This window comes from Macaca fascicularis, chromosome 14 (assembly GCF_037993035.2).
Source record: "Macaca fascicularis isolate 582-1 chromosome 14, T2T-MFA8v1.1".
Lineage (NCBI taxonomy): Eukaryota > Metazoa > Chordata > Mammalia > Primates > Cercopithecidae > Macaca > Macaca fascicularis.
The window spans coordinates 59,686,325-59,704,312 of NC_088388.1; the positions used below are offsets into that span (position 1 = coordinate 59,686,325).

A 17,988-nucleotide genomic window follows, 5' to 3' on the forward strand; every position below is an offset into this window, starting at 1 on the left:
TGCCCTGCCTGCTTGAAGGAAGAAATTGGTACAGTCACACAGGGGTCTAGAGTCCAAGTCTCTTATCTTTATTTTAACAGACTGGCGGGATCAGGTCGCAGCGGCAGTACAGGGTTCCTGGCTGGGCAGCACAGGCCTGGGGCAACAGCTCCTGTCTTGTCTGCCAGGGCGGTGTCAACTTAGGCCTCTATTCCACGGCTGTGAAAGGACAGCAGCCTCAAGGCAGTTTAGCTCCTGGGCACAGGCAGCCAAACCCCCTCCCATATCCAGCTAAACCAGCTCCAAGAAAGGATAAGGTCCTGTTTCCCCGGCATCCTTGGGGCCCAGGGACTGGTTCTTCCACTGGATGACCTTGCTTGGTTGAACCACAGCAGCATTTGGGCTTTTTCATCCTTTCCTACATCAAGAACTTTCCCAAATGTGGGCCCTGGGGCCCTAGCAAAACAGTGGCCTTGGCCACAGGCTCTGGGCCTCTGGGAGGCTCCCATCTAGCATCAGGTGGCGGCACAGAGCAGGGCTGTCAGCACGGGCAGAGAGCTGGGCACAAAGAGTAGCCAGACGGCAGGGCGTGCCACAGGGCTCTGAGGGCGGGTGGCCCTTATGGTAGAGAAACCAGAAGGTCTGGAAGAGTTGCATGTCGCCCCGCATGCGATATACCAGGTTGTGCCAAGCGGTAGGCAGTGTGTTGGGCAGCCCATAGGTTTCTCGAGCCTTGTAGAGAAGCTGCCAGTGCGGTATAGCTCCCGGTGTGTTAGCCTGGGTCAGATTCAGGATGTAAGTCTCATGGTCCAAGACTATGTGAGAGCTCCCGGAGTAGTTTCCATCTATTTGGTACACACGGTAACCTGCAAGGAAGCGGGACTGACTGGAGGGGAAAGGAGCAAGGGCAACTCCAGGGAGGGGCCACACATCCTGCCCATGCTTTGCAGGCTCTGGCTCCAACCTCCTTCCTCTGTCCCACCAACTCCAGGATAAAGGAGGCTCCCTTCTGCCTCACTCACCAGGATTAAGGCCGATGTAGGTAGTTGCACTGGGTGCTAGGAAGGCTACAGCCAGCGGCCGGCTCAGAGTCTCTTCATCATAGAAGACCTCAAATTCATCCACATGAGTGTGGCCAAAGAACTGAGCAGCCAGGGTGTTCTCATACCTGGCCAGAAAATACTACATTCAGAAGATTCCAGGGAGGGGTAGGAAGAGATCTGGGGAGATAGGATGCCCTTTCTCCAACCTGTTCTAGTGAGGAGTCTCCCCACTCCATGGGACAACAGGGATGGTGAGATGCTCAAGGGAATCTTCAGCCTTCAGACACTCACCCTGTCCCTACTCCCACCCTCATCTCCCTCCTACCTGGCTACAATTCGGTAATAATTCCAGCTCCAGCTCTTCAGACAGTGCCCTGGGGGAATGTGGCCAATTATATGCACCTAGCAGGGAGAGTTAAGGATGGTAATCAGGGCATCCAGGGGTCCAGGCAGCCCTGGCTAGAGAGGGGGACTGAATGAAGGCTTTCAACAGTGACCATGAGCTGAACCCCCAGGGAACACTTGTTGGGAATGCCAGGAAAATCAGACTTCTCTGCCCAGAGGTGCTCCAGCTCGACAGAAGCCTGCTTGTCCCCCAGCACCACTGTGTTCCCACCACTCCCCCTCACTTTGTCTCCTCGATCCTCAGCAGCCTGAAGCTCCCCCACCAGCCACTGGAGCTGTCCTGCGGGATCCGTGGAGTTGATCAAGAGCCAGAAGTTCTCACGGGAACAAAAATTCATATTGAGAGAGATGAGGCGGAGACCGGGGTATGGGGAAAGAGCATAGAACCCCCCAATTCTGAAACAAAGTAAACATGAGAGGTCAACACTTGTTCCAATCCTGTTCCTCCTGTGCTGGGCATTTGGGTGGAGGGTAAAAGCATACATGACATCTTCCCTACCTGCAAAGAGCTCACAGTCTAGCTGGAGACCAAACAGTTCTAATTATTGGGTCTGTGTGACACAAAAGAAAGGCTCTGAGGGCAGAGGACTCCAGGAGTATGGTGGAGGGATAAGAGTGAGCTAGAATGGGAAGCAAGGGCCACACAGAGGGAAGATGACATGAGATGGATAAGGTGAGAAAAATTGCAGCAGTTAAAAAAGGGGAAATCAATTCCAGAGGGCCAACATGAGCAAAAACGCAGCTGAGGCATGGAGAGGTTATGCTGCCAGACCTTTGAAGGAGGGTGGCTAGAGATAAGAGTAGAAAGGGAGGGCTGGAAGGCTGGGTGCGGTGGTTCATGCCTGTAATCCCAGCACTTTGGGAGGCTGAGGTGGGCAGATCACGAGGTCAGGAGATCACAACCATCCTGGCCAACATGGTGAAACCCCATCTACTAAAAATACGAAAATTAGGGCGTGGTGGCATGCACCTGTAGTCTCAGGTACTTGGGAGGCTGAGGCAGGAGAATTGCTTGAACCTGGGAGGTGGAGGCTGTAGTGAGTTGAGATCGTGCCACTGCACTCCAGTGTGGGTGACAGAGCAAGACTCCATCCCTGCTCCCCCCCCCAAAAAAAGGAGGGCCGGGAGCAGTAGCTGACGTCTGTAGTCCCAGCACTTTGGGAGGCCGAGGCAGGAGGATTGCTTGAGGTTAGGTGTTTGAGACCAGCCTGGGCAACATAGCAAGATCTTGTCTCTACAAAAACTAAACTATAAAAAAAAAAAAAAAATAGCCTGGTGTGGCAAAAGAGTAGAAAGGGAAGGTGGAGTCAGATTAGGGGAGCTGAGTGAAGAGCACTAAGGACTCATGCTAGAGCAATCAGAGACAATGCCCCAGGTTCCCTTCTCCCTTCACTTTCATTCACCTTTTTTTTCCCTTCCTGGGTTTCCATGGATGATAAGTACCTGAGGGTGCGCAGGGCTTCAGCAGGCAGCCAGGGCTCCCAAGCCTTGGCCATCGCTTCGTAGAGCCAGCGGGAGGAGTGGTTGCCCTCAATGAAGGGGGGAGGGAAGCTATTGACGGGTGTGCTCTCGTGGTTGCCCACAGCAGGGTACACTGGCACTGGCCCCAGGAACTTCCTCACAAGTGCTGTGACAGTGGTCAGGGCCCGCAGCTGGTCCTGACGAGTCTGGTGCCAGACATCATGTGCAGGGATGTCTCCTGTCCAGTACACCATATCAAAAGGGCCGGCTGGGCCCAGCCCACTCAACAGGCTTTCCAGGGTCCTCAGGGGCAGGTCACACTTGCTGTATTCGCCCCAGTATCCAGCACCTGGCCGGGACGCGGGCGGCAGGCCAGAACCCTGGCGGCAACACAGTGGGTCGGCACAGTCAGGGTCCATGCCCTCCAGGTAGTCATGATCCCAGTGCAGGTCAGTGAGGAAGAGGACGCGGCTGACAGGGGCACCTGGGGCTGGGGGGCTAGGGGGTTTGGGGGGCGGCTTCGGCACAGTAGGCAAAGAGATGTTCCAAGATGAGAAAATGTCCCAGTGCCCACAGGTGGAGCCCAGGAGCAGGCCGCAGGCCTCAGATGGGCTCAGCACTGAGCGTCTCCACACCTCCACCATGTCATCCTCAAAGAGCTGGACAATGGATTGGCACACGGCAGGTGGTGCTATCTTCAGCAGATTGCACAGCTTGATGGCCATGGAACCCACGCGAGCCACATTGGGTTCCTTCTGCAGTGGGAGGAGCACATGGTGAGAAATCAGAGGCAGAGCAGAGGAACCAGGCCAACCCCTGGCCAACACCCCTTGGGCTTCCATTTCCAAACTGGGGCTGGGCAGGACTCAGTGCACCATGGTGAAGAAAGCTCAGTGCACACCTTTGCCTTCCAGATATTACCCTCTAACTCAGGCAGCACCAGGCCATCACTTCCTCTTTAGCTCAGCAGCCTGTGGCATGAGGCCTTTGCTTGACAAGCTGACTTTCTCAGGCACTGTCTGCATTATTTTCTTACTTCACAAAGGTCACAATGGGGTGGTGGTGGCATGTAGCCATAGGTGTCCCCAAAGGGGAGCAAACTCAGTGACGGATTGTAGATGCCACCCTCTCCATCAGGGATGCATTCTGACCCCAGGGCACCAGCATCAGCCCCAGCCCCCAGCCCCAGCACTCCCTTCGGCCTCCTCCACTGCAACCCCTTCAGCGCTCACCTTCAGCCCAAGGTTGATGGCGGTGAATAGACCTTTGCAGACTGGGCAGGTGAGGTTCCCCCACCCAAAGACATCTCGGAGACGGGGCACTATGCGATGTAACCTGGCAGGATGGCCTTGGGGAGGAAGAGGATGAGCCTCTGCCGGAGCCCAGAGAACCAGAGAGTCAGACAGAGCCAGAGCCAGAGCCAGCGCCAGCACCAGTACCAGGCCCATCCAAAGGAGTCGGGGGGCTCCGAAGGTCCTGTCTTGTCCCTGCTCCCGGCCGGACCTGGGGCGACTCTGGCGCGGTGATGCTCCGTAGCGGGGCATTGTCAGGCTTCCTACACGGGGCTAGTTCGTTTGTCCCGTCCCCACCGGCCTGGGCCCTAGCTGGCCCTCAGGGCCCCAGGCGGCGCTGAGGACACCCGATTACCCTTCTCTGTAGTCGGCTGACTGCTTCGCGGCCGGCCGCAAAGCAGCTCCGCCCCTTCCTCTTCCTCTGATCTCCAACAGCTGATCTCCCGGCGGCGGGCAGCTGTCAACGCTGCGGAGGCGGAGCGGGCTGGGCGCTCCCGGGACCGCCCCGATTCCGCCCCCTCTCCACGCCCCCCGCCCTGCCCCGGGGCGCAAGGGCGGTGGGGGTGGGGACTCTCCCTGAGGTCACCAGGGGCTCGGCCTTGAGGTCACAGCCGGGGGAGGCCGTGCTTGTGCTTTGGGGCTCCATGTGATGTGGTTGGTGAAAGACGCCTCCTTTGTCCGAATCCGCGCTCAGATTCCCAGAATAGCTGCCAGACCGACCCCGGCATTTAGCTGGGGTAAGGAGGGTAGGAGAGAGCAGGGCCGGCAGGATCCTCCCACTGGGTGTGTTGCCTCTGACAGGAAGGTGCCTTCCCTCGATTTCCCATGCTCTGCCACTGGCACCAGCACCCTTGAGTCACCCTGAGAATCATTCACCTTTGATTCAGATGAGGAAACCAAACCTTAGAGATGGTGAAGAGACTAGGAAGCCGTAAAGACCATATAGCCATGGGGACCAATAACATGAGCTGGAACCCAGTTGGGTCTCCCACCTCCGTGTATCCATGACGGTAAAAGCGAGCATTTATGGAGTTGTTTACGATGTGCCAAGCACCAATCCAGTCACTTTATAATTAATAATATTCAATTCTCACAACAGCGCTAAGAAGTACCTATTATATTGGGGCCCAGAAATCCATACCCAAAATATGGTGGTTTGACTTACTAAGTTAAGCCTCAAGGTCTCTCTGACCTTCCTACACCCGCCCCCTTTCTCCCAAAGCCTTTACCTAGCGTCCAGACCCATCAAAAGGAACAATTGTTTTTTTCTTCCCCTCCCTATAAAACCAAAAATATAATCACACCTGAACAGACCCTTTCACATGACCATCTACTAGTTAATGTGTTCCCTGATCCATTCCTTCTCCCTCAGCAGAATTCCTCTTCCCCTCACTCCCATAACCTGCTTTGCCTGGATGGCACATAAGCTTCTGAACTCAGTTGGGAAGTGGGTAGTCACTCTGTGGTTGCCCGTGGACACATTAATAAAATTTGTATGCCTTTTCTTCAATTAATCCGTTTTTTGTGGGTTGATTTTTCAGCAGAATTTCAGAAGGTGAAGGGGAAGTTTCCCTTGGTCACTACTGTAAGGGTAAACTGAGGCTGGAGCCGAACCAGGAACGAAGACACAAGGCAAATGGCAGTGAGAATAGCCTTTATTAGGACTCGTGGGTGAGGTTCCTCGGTCCAAAGGTGCGGGCCGAGGAAGTCACGCTGAGGGAGGAGGGTAGGGGCTTCTTATAACCTGAGAGGTAGAGAAGCTGGTTGTGCAAACAGGGCCTGGGGGGTCTTGAAACTACTAGGGCAGGAGTTGAGTAAGGGTCATGAGGAAGGGGTCTTTGGAAACTGTCAACCGAAATGGCTGTTTACCAACTTGGGGAATGCAGGTGAGCTGCAGGTCATGGAGGAGTGTGACTGCCCAGCCGGAACTCTGACGCATGTAAGTCTGCGGGTGTGTACAAGGGTGAAGGGAGTCTTTAACAAAAGGCCTGCTACACCGGGTAATGCTGCCATGTTGAGTCTAGATTCCTGCCTAACATTCCGACCTCTTTCTAATAAGAAAGTGAGGCGACGTGTTCATCTGGCTGCTTCCTGCTGGTATGGGTCATCGTGGGGTTTTTCGGAGGTCGGAACTCGGGTATAGGGGTGGAGCAGCATCTGATTGAAAGTGACCTGGGAGACTTCTTTCATGTGGTCCCGGATGAAGTGGAGGACACAGGGAGCTATGAGTAGCAAGAAGCCAATGATTAGTAAGGGGCTTAGAAAGGGTAGGACTTAACCGGCCACAGACGACTGCCACCACCTAAGTGAGGGCCTCTTGGGTAAGTTCTGTGGCAGCCGCCAGGGCTTGCAGACAAGGTTGCCAGCCCTGGACTGTGGGATCTAACTGCTTGGAGAGATAGGCCACAGCCTGGTATGTGGATCCAACCGGCTGGGCTAGGAGCCCAGTGGCTACCTTCTGGCACTCCTCGGTGAATAGATGAAAGCGCTGAAGGGGGTTGGGGAGAGAGAGAGCAGGGGCAGAAAGGAGACAATCCTGAAGCTTCTTGAAAGAGTTGGCAACCAAGGAGGGGTCGGACAGTGGTCTGGTGGATGTCTCCCTGGCAGCCTGGTAGAGGGGCTTGGCTAGGATCCCAAAGTTGGGAATCCAATGCCTGAAATACCCTACTAGTCCTAGGAAGGACAAGATCTCTTCCACATCCTGAGGAGGCTGGAGAGTTTTAATGAGGCTTATTCTATCTGCCGTAAGGCTTTTTGTAGTGGGTGTGAGTAGTATGCCTAGGTAGGTGACAGAAGGGGTGCAAAGTTGAGCCTTAGCCGGGGTAACCCGATAAACTCAGTCGCCTAGAAAATTTAGAAGTGTAGCAGTGTCTGCAAGGGAGCACTCCCAGGAAGGACTACATAGTAATAGATCATCTATGTATCGTAGAATGGTGCTATGGGTTAGGGGGCCGAGGAGGATGTCCTGTGCCAGTGCCTGTCCGAAAAATTGGGGGCTATCTCGGAACCCTTGAGGCAAGACAGTCCAGGTCAACTGGGAAGAAATATGAGTGTCTGGGTCCTCCCATGTGAAGGCAAACAGAAAGTGGCAGTCTGGGTGTAGAGGGATGTTAAAGAAGGCAGCTTTCAGGTCAAGAACAGTGAAATGAGTGGTGTCAGGGGGAATGCACGAGAGGAGTGTATATAGATTAGGATCAACTGGAAAGGTAGGGACTACTGCCTCATTGATGAGGCGTAGGTCCTGCATGAGGCGATAGGCCCCAGAGCTTTTCCATACAGGCAGGATAGGAGTATTGCATGGTGAGCTGGTGGGAACTAGAATGTGTTGTCAGAGCAGGCGTGTAATGATAGGTTTTAGTCCCTGTCGGTGTTCAAGGGAGATAGGGAACTGGGGTCTAGAGGGGAACTTGGAAGGGTCTTTTAGCCGGATGCGGACCAGAGTGTGGTGCTGAGCAATGATCGGGGTGGAGGTGTCCTGCACCTTAGGGTTAATGGGGACTGGAAACGGGAGTGGGGGGTCAGCCTGGCAGGGTTTGTCAGGTGAGAGATGGGGGAAGAGGAATGTGAGGTGTGGGGAGGGGTTGGGTCGGAAGTGAACTGAGGCCCCTAGCTTGGAGAGGAGATCTCGTCCTAACAAGGGGACTGGGCATGAAGGAATGATAAGAAATGAGTGCGAGAAGAGGGAGCCATCCAGGCGGCAAGACAGAGGAGGAGTCTGGCGGTAGGTGGAGGGAGTGCCGTCAATTCCCATGACTGTGACAGTGGAGGGATGGCTGGGGCCACTGAAGGAAGGCAAAACAGAGTAGGTAGCCTCCGTGTCCATAAGGAAGGATATGGACTTACCTGCTACCTGGAGCATAACCCTGGGCTCAGTGAGAGTGCGAGGGGTCCCCGAGTCTGGGCCTCTTCAATCTTCATCGGTGTTGAGAAGCTGGAAGGCGCCTCCAATACCTGGAGGAGGTTGTCACGTGGAGGCGCAGCGACCGTCCTTAGGTCGGGGCAGTCTGACTTCCAGTGGCCCATCTGCCAACAGTTTGGACAGGGGCGAGTTGGCTTCTTTGGGTTAGGGCACTGCCTGGCCCAGTGGCCATCGTTGCCGCACTTGAAGCAGGCACCAGGTGGCGCTTGGATAGTACCTCCTTTCTGGGAGCTCCTGGAGCCAGCCGGTCTTAGGGCTGCTACCAAGGCCTGGGTTTGGAGCTGTACCTTCTGTTTTAGCGTGGCCTGTCATTGGGCCTCAGCTGCTTCCTCCCTGGAGTTGTAGGCCTTGAAGGCCAGTTTGACTAAGCCCTGGATGGGAGTTTGAGGGCCTTCCTCTGCCTTAAAAAAATTTTTTTTTGGATATCAGGGGCCGACTGAGAAATGAAATATGAGGCCAAGATGGTTCCTCCTGCAGGGGAGGCAGGGTCAAGGTGGGTGTACTGAATAAGTGCCTCAGTCAGCTGGTTAAGAAAAACAGCCGGATTTTCATCTGCACCTTGGACTACCTCCTTTAGTTTTTTAATGTTGACTGATTTGTTAGAGGCTGCCTGCATGCCAGCAAGAAGGCACTGAACCATCATGTCTCAGCGGCAGCATCCTACCTGCCCTACCTGGTAGTCCCAGTTGGGCTCAGCCGAGGGCACTGCCTCGGTGCCGACTGGCATGGCAGGGTCAGTTAAATGAACCTGGTTACCATGCTGCCTGGCTGCCGCTAGGATGCGTTTCTGCTCCTCAGCAGACAGGGTTGAAGTCATAACGACATGAAGGTCGTGCCAGGTGAGATCATATGCCTGGCATAGATACCTAAACTCTTTGATATAATGAGTAGGATTGGCCAAAAAGGAGCCTGCATGCTCCTCAACCTTAGATAAGTCTGCCAATGAAAACGGCACATGGACCAAGACTATTCCTTCGGCGCCTGCCACCTCTCATAAGGGACACAGGAGGTAGGTCCTGGACCGAGTATGGGCTGATGCAGGCGAGGAAGAGGAGGAGGTGGAGGTAGGGGAGACAGAATCTGTCGGGTTTGGTAAGGGCACAGGAGGGGGAGAAGGGTGGGGAAGCGTTGACGAGGATGGGGATAACAGTGGGTCAGGGTAAGGAGGAGGTTGGGCAGGAGACCAGAGGGGTGGCCGGGATAGGGTGTCAGGAGGCTCAGAAAAAGAGGAGGAATCATCCCTCTCCTTGCTTGAGGGAAGAGACTTTGCGAGCAGAACTTGAGCTAACGAGCACTGGGCGCAGAGATCTGGGCGAGAACACAAGTCCCAAAAGGCCTGAACATAGGGTATCTTGTACCATTTGCCTAGTCTCTTGCAGAAGTTGGTCAGATCTGTGAGAATGTTAAAGTCTAGAGTGCCTTCTGCAGGCCACTGAGACTGATTATCCAATTTATATTGTGGCCATGCTATTGTACAGAAGAAAATGAGCCGCTTTCGTTTTATGTCTTGGCTGAGACTTAAAGTCTGGAGATTCGCCAAGAGGCACCCCAGAGGAGATTTTCGGTTTGGTTTGGACTGGGTAGTTCCCATGGTCTCAAGGCGGGCAGTCTGGAGGCAATGGGCACGTCCTCCCACTGCCACGCACAGTGCGGGGTACAGTGGCTTCCGGGGAGGTTGAATGTCTCCTAGTCCCCAGTGCTGAGGTCACAGCTGACCAGAGAGAGCCCCTGACGTGGCCGCACATTTCGGACAGGGACTCCTGGAGGGAGCCTTCAGGACGGGGGAAAAACTTACCCAGCAGTGATCGGATTGAGTCAAATTTGGTGAGACGGCTCCAGGCTTGAGGAGGGGATCCCGGCTCAGGGAGAGGAGAGCCTGCCCGACCCGGCAGGGGTCTGGGAAGGGGGTCTCCTCCCGGGTTTCGGCACCAAATGTAAAGGTAAACTGAGGCTGGAGCCAAACCGGGAATGAAGACAAAAGGCAAATGGCAGTGAGAATGGCCTTTATTAGGACTCGTGGGCGAGGTTCCTCGGTCCAAAGGTGTGGGCCGAGGAAGTTGCACTGAGGGAGGAGGGTAGGGGCTTCTTATAGCCTGAGAGGTAGGGAAGCTGGTTGTGCAAACAGGGCCTGGGGGGTCTTGAAACTACTAAGGCAGGAGTTGAGTAAGGGTCATGAGGAAGGGGTCTTTGGAAACTGTCAACCGAAATGGCTGTTTACCAACTTGTGGAATGCAGGTGAGCTGCAGGTCATGGGGGAGTGTGACTGCCCAGCCAGAACTCTGACGCATGTAAGTCTGCGGGTGTGTACAAGGGTGAAGGGAGTCTTTAACAAAAGGCCTGCTACACCAGGTAATGCCGCCATGTTGGGCCTAGATTCCTGCCTAACAACTACAACTACTATTATTACCCCTCCTTACAGATAGGATGAAGCACAAAGAAGTTAAGTGGCAGAACAGCAATTAAACCCTAAGTTGTTTGGCAAGTGCTTCTGAGGGATCCTCAGAGCTATCAAGTCCTGTCAGTTCTTTCCTTTGATAATTTTCTACAAGTGTTTTTTTCCCCCCAGTTTTGGGGACATCATCTCAGATAGAGTACTCACAGTAATCATTACCATGCATTTTGAAGATTATGTACTATGCAAAAAACAAAACAAAACAAAAACCATTTTATCTGAGGAAGATGAGCCCCTTTAAACTATCAGGCCCAGAGACGCATTTAAAATGTAACAACAGTCACTCTCCCTCTTCTTTGAGCTAAGTAATTATCTTTTGAAACCACCTGCTATGCTAAGTAGCCATTAAATGCCATACACCTGATAGTTCAACAATGTATAGCCAAGCACTAACCAATGTATAACCAGTGTTATTTCTGTAAACAATGAGAATTCCTGATGAACAACTTTTGTAATCACTTCCTCTCCTAATTCATCTTTTTATTCTTTACAAATGTGAGCCCCTCTTTTGTTGTCCAGAGCACTCCCCTGAGACAACTTGCAAGTGTGCCCTGGGTTGCAGTCCTCAACCTTGGCCCTTGGCCCAAATAACCCTCTACAGGTACTTTTCTGAGGACTCTGCATTAACTTAATCCCCACAACAAAGTCAGGAGTATAATTATCCCCATTTTACAGAGAAGGAAAGTAGGATTAAGTAAGTGGCTCAAGATCCCACAGCTAGCTAGTAAATGCTGGAACTGGAATTTGAATGTGTCAATCAAAACATGTCTGAGACAGGTCTCAATTTAGAAGTTTATTTTGCCAAGGTTAAGGACATGGCTGGAAGAAATAAATACGGAATCACAGAAACAGTCTGTGGCCTATGGCTTTCTCCAAAGATGATATTGAGGGCTTCAATATTTAAAGGGGAAAAGTGAACTGGAGGGAAAGAGGAAGGGTATGGTAATCCACATGTCTCAAGAGAAAAGGAGCAGGTAGGGAAATACTCAATTATGTATTTGTCTGGCACATTACATAAGATAAAGTAAATATGGTGTGGAGACATTTAGCCTTTTGTTTTTTGTTTTTGTTGTTTTGTTTTGTTTGAGACACAGTTTTCATTGTTGTTGCCCAGGCTGGAGTGCAATGGTGCAATCTCGGCTCACCACAACCTCCGCCTCCCGGGTTCAAGTGGTTCTCCTGACTCAGCCTCCTGAGTAGCTGGGATTACAGGCATGTGCCACCATACCCGGCTAATTTTGTAAATATTTAACTTTTTTTCTGTAGCTATCTGCTTAGGAACAAAAGGAAAGGCAGCTTTTTACATGATTCAGTTTTCAGTTTATTTTTTTCCTTTTGGCATAGTGAACTGGGGTCCTGAGTTTTTATTTTCCTTTCACAAATGCAACATTCTGGCTCTATTCTTTGCTGTGTGGGGATCCATTCAGAACACCAGAGTTGGTATAACAATTATTTTAAGCTGAAGATATTTCAGATTCAATAGATGCAGAAATAAACCTTCTGGGAGCTTTCTTCATCTGATTAAAACTTCTGGGAAATGTCGACCTAAAGGGAAAAATCTAAGGCAAACTTAATGTAAGTGTAGCAGGACAAGCCACAGACAAAACCCCTCAGACACCGAGTTAAAGAAGGAAGGGCTGTATTCAGCTGGGAACTTTGGCAAGACTCACATCTCCAACAACCAAGCTCCCGGAGTGAGCAATTCCTGTCCCTTTTAAGGGCTCACAACTCTAAAGGGCTCTACTTGAGAGGGTCGTGATCGATTGAGCAAGCAGGGGGTTCGTGACTGGGGGCTGCATGCATTGGTAATTAGAATGGAACAGAACAGGACAGGGATTTTCACAGTGCTTTTCTATGCTATGTCTGTAATCTATAGATAACATAACTGATTAGGTCAGGGGTGATCTTTAACTACCAGGCCCAGGGTGTGGTGCTGGGCTGTCTGCGTGTGGATTTCATTTCTGCCTTTTAGTTTTTACTTCTTCTTTCTTTGGAGGCAGAAATTGGGCATAAGAGAATATGAGGGGTGGTCTCCTCCCTTATTTGTAGAGAGTTTATTTGGGCCAAGTTTGAAGACTGCACTTGGAAGCGAAGATTCAAGTTGCCCTGAGTATATGCTCCCAATTAGCAGAAGTCACAAGTGGGTTTTTAAAGAAGAGGCAATTCCTAATGAGGACTAACCTCTGATTTTTTCTTATCTTGCCCAAATTCCTATTGAAAGGGTCTGAGTAGTCATGCCCTACAAACCATAAATTCTCATCAGATGGGTTTTATTTGACCCTATATATTGTGACTGACTTTTCAGTCTGACTCTAGCATAAAATTACATGACAAAGAAGAAAATAAAAATATTTACCCCAAAACTTGTTTCTTTGCCATATATATATATATATATATATTTTTTTTTTTTGGTCAGGGGGCGGGATGGAGGTTCACTCTTGTTGCCCAGGCTGGAGTGCAATGGGGTGATCTCGGCTTACTGCAACCTACCCCTCCTGGGTTGAAGGGATTCTCCTGCCTCAGCCTCCCAAATAGCTGGGTTTATAGGCACCCACCACCACGGCCGGCTAAGTTTTGTATTGTTAATAAAGATGGGGTTTTGCCATGTTGGCCAGGCTGGTCTCGAACTACTGACCTCAGGTAATCCGCCTGCCTTGGCCTCCCAAAGTGCTAGGATTACAGGAATGAGCCACCTCCCCTGGCCACTTTGAAATGGCCCTGCAAAGTTGTCCTTAATGGGGGAAAATTTACATCTGTAAAGAATGTCTAATAACACAGATAGATCTTTTTCTTCCGGGCCCTCCCAATCCTGAAGAGATTAACTGAGAGTCTAGCACCTTTTAAAGATCTGAATAGGAAACATTATCAACTGTTGTCTCTAAGGGCAGCCACTGTGAGACTTCAAAGAACCTTGGTCTCCACAATCTTTTATCTTAACCTGAACATTTCCTTTCTATTGATCCCAGGTCTTCAGACAAACTCAACCAATTGTCAACCAGAAAATGTTTAAATTTCCCTATAGCCTGGAAGCCCCCCCTCCCCCACCTCACCACTTCAAATTGTCCCACCTTTCTGGACCAAACCAGTGTATTTCTCAAATTTATTTGATTGATGTGTCTCATACATCCCTAAAATGTATAAAACCAAACTGCACCCTGATCACCTTGGGCACATGTTCTCAGGACCTCCTGTGGGCTGTGTCACGGGCCGTGTTCACTCATTTGCCTCAAAATAAATCTCTTCAAATATTTTACAGAGTTTCACTCTTTTCCTAGACACTAAGTTGTTCACCAAGAATTTACATAAAAATAACATAAGCTATTGATTGACTATACCTTGTTCTTTGTATCACAAATCCCAGGAATGTGAAGATAAAGGGTGAGGCATGTCTGACTAAGAACAAACAATTGCACCCCAATTCTTGGTTTTGTGGTAACAAGCATGGGGGTAAGGGGTGGAGTGTATGACTGAAGTCCCATACTCATGTCTCTCTGGGCCTGATAAATTTTGCATACCTCAAATAGTTCAAAGTGGTCTGAGCTATTTTTCTTTTATCAGAAATGAAGACTGCCATACATGTCCTCTTCAGCAAGGCTTCCACTCTGAGGAGGGAGACCAAGAGTAAACTCAACATAAATACCCTTTCCGGGGGAGTTTAATGACTCTGAAGAAGACAGAAAGACCACTCATGCTGGCATAGACCACAGTAGCACACACTTTCTGGTCTGACGTTTGTTCTTTAAAAACTCTTTTGTCTTTCCTTAAGAAACCTCTTTCTCCCCTAGAACTTTCTCCCCTTTCCACTTCTCCTACTAAGTTAGATGTGTAAGCCTGCCCGCCCGCCCTTCCTTCCTTCCTTCCTTCCTTCCTTCCTTCCTTCCTTCCTTCCTTCCTTCCTTCCTTCCTTTTTGAGACAGAGTTTCACTCTTGTTCAGGTTGGAGTGCAATGGTGTGATCTCAGTTCACTGCAACCTCTGCCTCCTGGGTTCAAGTGATTGTCCTGCCTCAGCCTTCCAAGTAGCTGGGATTACAGGCATAAGCCACTACACCCAGCTAATTTCAACCATTTGATGAGCCAGCTACTTCTTTTGTGGTTCCCCTGTGCATACGAATAAACCCTTTTCTCCTGTAAATTTGTCTTTTGTCAGTTTAATTTACAGGCCCCAGCCACTGAACCTAAAAGGATAGAGGAAAAGGCTTTTCCTTCCTGATAGCTACTTCTTTTTCACAACTGTAGGCTTGGATCTATAATCTTCAAGCATTCGAATTTTGGCAGTAGGAAAAAGAGGGAGGAGGGATGTCATGAACAAAATACAAGGCATGAAAGAGCCTGGTAAATTTGCTATGAAACATAATCTCCCATTTCCCTGTCAGGGATTTCAAGTTGCCTCATTCTCCTTCAATGTTACTGTCCATTCAGGACAGTAGATTCAGGACAGAGATTCACTCTGTCTGTCCTTCCTTATGGAGGACACTGATGACCCCAGGGTCCAAATTTTATTGATCTCCAAGACCTCAGCACATACCCAGTAACAATAACATCTTTCTTGATCACATCCTCTTTTATACAATGTTTTCATACCTGTTGTTTTTGATGGAACCATCACTTGCTGCCATATCACATGCCCTTATCCTTCTGGATAGATGATCAAAAGTCCCTTTTCCCTCAACATGAATGACACTGTTCTCTAGGAATCAGGTTCTAAGACAGAGATTAATGTGAGAGAATTGTATTAGAAAGTGCTCTTGAAATGAACACCTCTGAAAGGAAAGAGAAGAAAGCAGACTTAGGTAAATGGGCAAGTCGATCTGTGATGCTGTCTCAGAGAGGTCTTGTTGGACCCCATAGGAGCACTGAAGTTGGGATGACCCTTCAGAGTTGTCCTGAAATGGGATGAGAGAGTTTGTTTCATTTAGGAAAATCCCTGTAGGGGGCTGATGACTTTCTGTTGAGACCATTCTGAGCAGCTGTAATTGCCCAACAGGTTCTCCTTGTCTGCTGCAGAGACAGAGCCAATCTATCAAGATAAGAATTGCAATAGAGAGAGTAATTAGCCGGCTGTACCAGGAACTGGAGTTTTATTATTACTCAAATCAGTCTCCCCAAGAACTCAGGGATCAGAGTTTTTTAGGATAATTTGGTGGGTAGGGGCTCATGAAGTGGGAAGTGCTGATTCGTCAGGTTGGAGATGAAATCATAGGGTGTCAAAGTGAGTTTTTCTTGTTGTCTTCTATTCCTAGTTGGGATTGCAGAGTTGGCTGAGCCAGGTTACTGGTCTGGGTGGTATCAGCTGGTGCATCAGAATGCAGGATCTGGAAAATATCTCAAGCACTAATCTTAGGTTTTACAACAGTGATATTATTTCCAGGAGCAATTTGGGGAGGGTCAGACTCTTGCAGCTGAACGCTGCCTGGCTCCTAAACTGTAATTTCTAATCTTGTAGCTAATTTGTTAGTCCTACAAAGGCAGTTTGGTTCAGGCAAGAAGGGGCCTTATTTCAGGAAAGTGCTATTACCATCTTTGTTTAAAAGTTAAGCTATAAGGCCTGGTGTGGTGGCTCTCACGCCTATAATCCCAGCACTATATGGGAGGTGGAGGTGGTTGGATCACCTGAAGTCAGGACTTCAAGACCAGCCTGGCCAACATGGTGAAACCCCTTCTCTACTAAAAATACAAAAATCAGCTGTGTGTGGTGGCAGGTGCCTGTAATCTCAGCTACTCGGGAGGCGGAGGCAGGAGAATCACCTGAACCCGGGAGGTGGAGGTTGCAGAGAGCCAAGATTAAGCTATTGCATTCCACCTTGGGCAAAACTCCATCTGAAAAAAAAAAAAAAAGCTATAAACTAAATTCCTTCCCAAGGTTAGTTCGGTTTACGCCCCGGAATGAACAAGGACAGCTTGGAGGTTAGAAGCAAGGTGGAGTCAGTTAGGTCAGATCTCTTTTACTGTCATAATTTCCTCAGCTATAATGTTTGAAAAGGCGGTTTCACAGCTGGATGTTGATGAAAAGAGGCAAACTTTGTAAAATACTTGAAGAGATTTATTCTGAGCCAAAAGTGAGCGACTAATGGCCTGTGATAGAGCCCCAGGAGACCCTGAGAGCACACGCACAGCATGTGCCCAAGGTGGTCAGGTTACAGCTTGGTTTTACATCTTTTAGGGAGATGTAAGAGGCCAATCAACACATGTAAAATGTACATTGGTTTGGTCCAGAAAAGCGAGACAACTGGAAGCAGTGGAGGTTGGGGGAGTCGAGGAGAGGAGCCTCCAGGTCATAGATAGATTCAAAGATTTTCTGATTGGCAGTTGGTTGAAAAGAGTTATTATCTAAAGAGCTGGAATCAATAGAAAGGAATGTCGGCAGGGTATGGCAGCTCACGCCTGTAATCCCAGCACTTTGGGAGGCTGAGGCAGGTGGATCACCTGAGGTCAAGAGTTCGAGACTGGCCTGGCCAACATGGTGAAGCCCCGTCTCTACTAAAAATACAAAAAATTAGCCAGGCATGGTGGCAGGTGCCTGTAATCCCAGCTACTCAGGAGGCTGAGGCAGGGGAATCGCTTGAACCCGGGAGGTGGAGGTTGCAGTGAGCCAAGGTCGGGCCATTGCACTCTAGCCTGGGTGACAAGAGCAAAACTCCATCTCAAAAAAAATAAAAAAATAAAAAATGAAAAGCATGTCTAGGTTAAGATAAGGAGGTGTTGTGGAGACCAAGATTTTTGTTTGTTTGTTTGTTTTTGTTCTGTTTTGTTTTTTGAGACAGAGTCTTGCTCGGTGGAGTGCAGTGGTACGATCTTGGCTTACTGCAACCTCCGCCTCCTGGGTTCAAGCAATTCTCCTGTAGCTGGGATTACAGGCGCCTGCCACCACATCTGGCTAATTTTTGTATTTTTAGTAGAGACGGGGTTTCGCCATGTTGGCCAGGCCAGTCTTGAGCCCCCGACCTCAGGTGATCCACCTACCTCAGCCTCCCAAAGTTCTGGGATTACAGGCATGAGCCACCAAGCCCGACCTGGAGACCAAGATTTTATCTTGCAGATGAAACCTCCATGTAGCAGGCATCAGAGCTGTTATCGGACTTAAAGAGGTGTCAGACTCTTAATTTTCTTCTGGATCAGAGGAGAGACCTGGAGAGAAAAAAAAAAAGGATTGTGGACAGAATGTAGGTTTTCCCCATTAAGATCTTTTATTTATTTATTATTTATTATTTTATATTTTATTTTTTGAGATGGAGTCTTGCTCTGTTGCCCAGGCTGGAGTACAGTGGTGTGATCTCGGCTCACTGCAACCTTTGCCTCCCGGGTTCAAGCAATTCTCTGCCTCAGCCTCCCAAGTGGCTGGGATTACAGGCATCTGCCACAACGCCCAGCTAATTTTTGTATTTTTAGTAGAGATGAGGTTTCACCATGTTGGCCAGGCTGGTCTTGAACTCCTGACC

General features: G+C 49.9%; 1 protein-coding gene and 1 long non-coding RNA gene across 3 annotated transcripts; both read right to left on the bottom strand.

The window, feature by feature from the left end:
* Nucleotides 1-47: 47 nt before the first annotated feature.
* On the bottom strand, nucleotides 48-4,579 carry SMPD1 (sphingomyelin phosphodiesterase 1). 2 transcript variants are annotated; one of them, XM_005578810.4, is made up of 6 exons: nucleotides 4,121-4,579; nucleotides 2,871-3,643; nucleotides 1,652-1,823; nucleotides 1,348-1,424; nucleotides 1,002-1,147; nucleotides 48-845 (listed from the first exon to the last, which is right to left on the bottom strand). In XM_005578810.4, the coding sequence occupies exons 1-6, from the start codon at nucleotides 4,430-4,432 to the stop codon at nucleotides 436-438; spliced, it is 1,890 nt and encodes a 629-aa protein (XP_005578867.3). In that variant the 5' UTR covers nucleotides 4,433-4,579; the 3' UTR covers nucleotides 48-435. The 2 variants fall into 2 exon arrangements, 1 of the variants encoding a protein (XP_005578867.3); XR_012423438.1 differs by lacking the exon at nucleotides 1,348-1,424.
* Nucleotides 4,580-5,817: 1,238 nt separating this feature from the next.
* LOC107127328 (uncharacterized) lies at nucleotides 5,818-10,160 on the bottom strand. Its single transcript, XR_006692230.3, has 3 exons — nucleotides 9,895-10,160; nucleotides 8,024-8,203; nucleotides 5,818-6,402 (listed from the first exon to the last, which is right to left on the bottom strand). It is a non-coding gene; the product is annotated as an uncharacterized lncRNA (long non-coding RNA).
* Between the last annotated feature and the right edge of the window lie 7,828 nt (nucleotides 10,161-17,988).

Bases quoted from the DNA above. Each gene is read 5' to 3' on its own strand.
- SMPD1 (XM_005578810.4), bottom strand. From the start codon at position 4,432: ATGCCCCGCTACGGAGCATCACCGCGCCAGAGTCGCCCCAGGTCCGGC. The intron at 1,824-2,870 runs GTACTTATCATC...ACTTTGTTTCAG, and splicing joins GAAGCCCTGCGCACCCTCAG to AATTGGGGGGTTCTATGCTC. The intron at 1,425-1,651 runs GTGAGGGGGAGT...TCTCCCTGCTAG, and splicing joins CTGAGGATCGAGGAGACAAA to GTGCATATAATTGGCCACAT.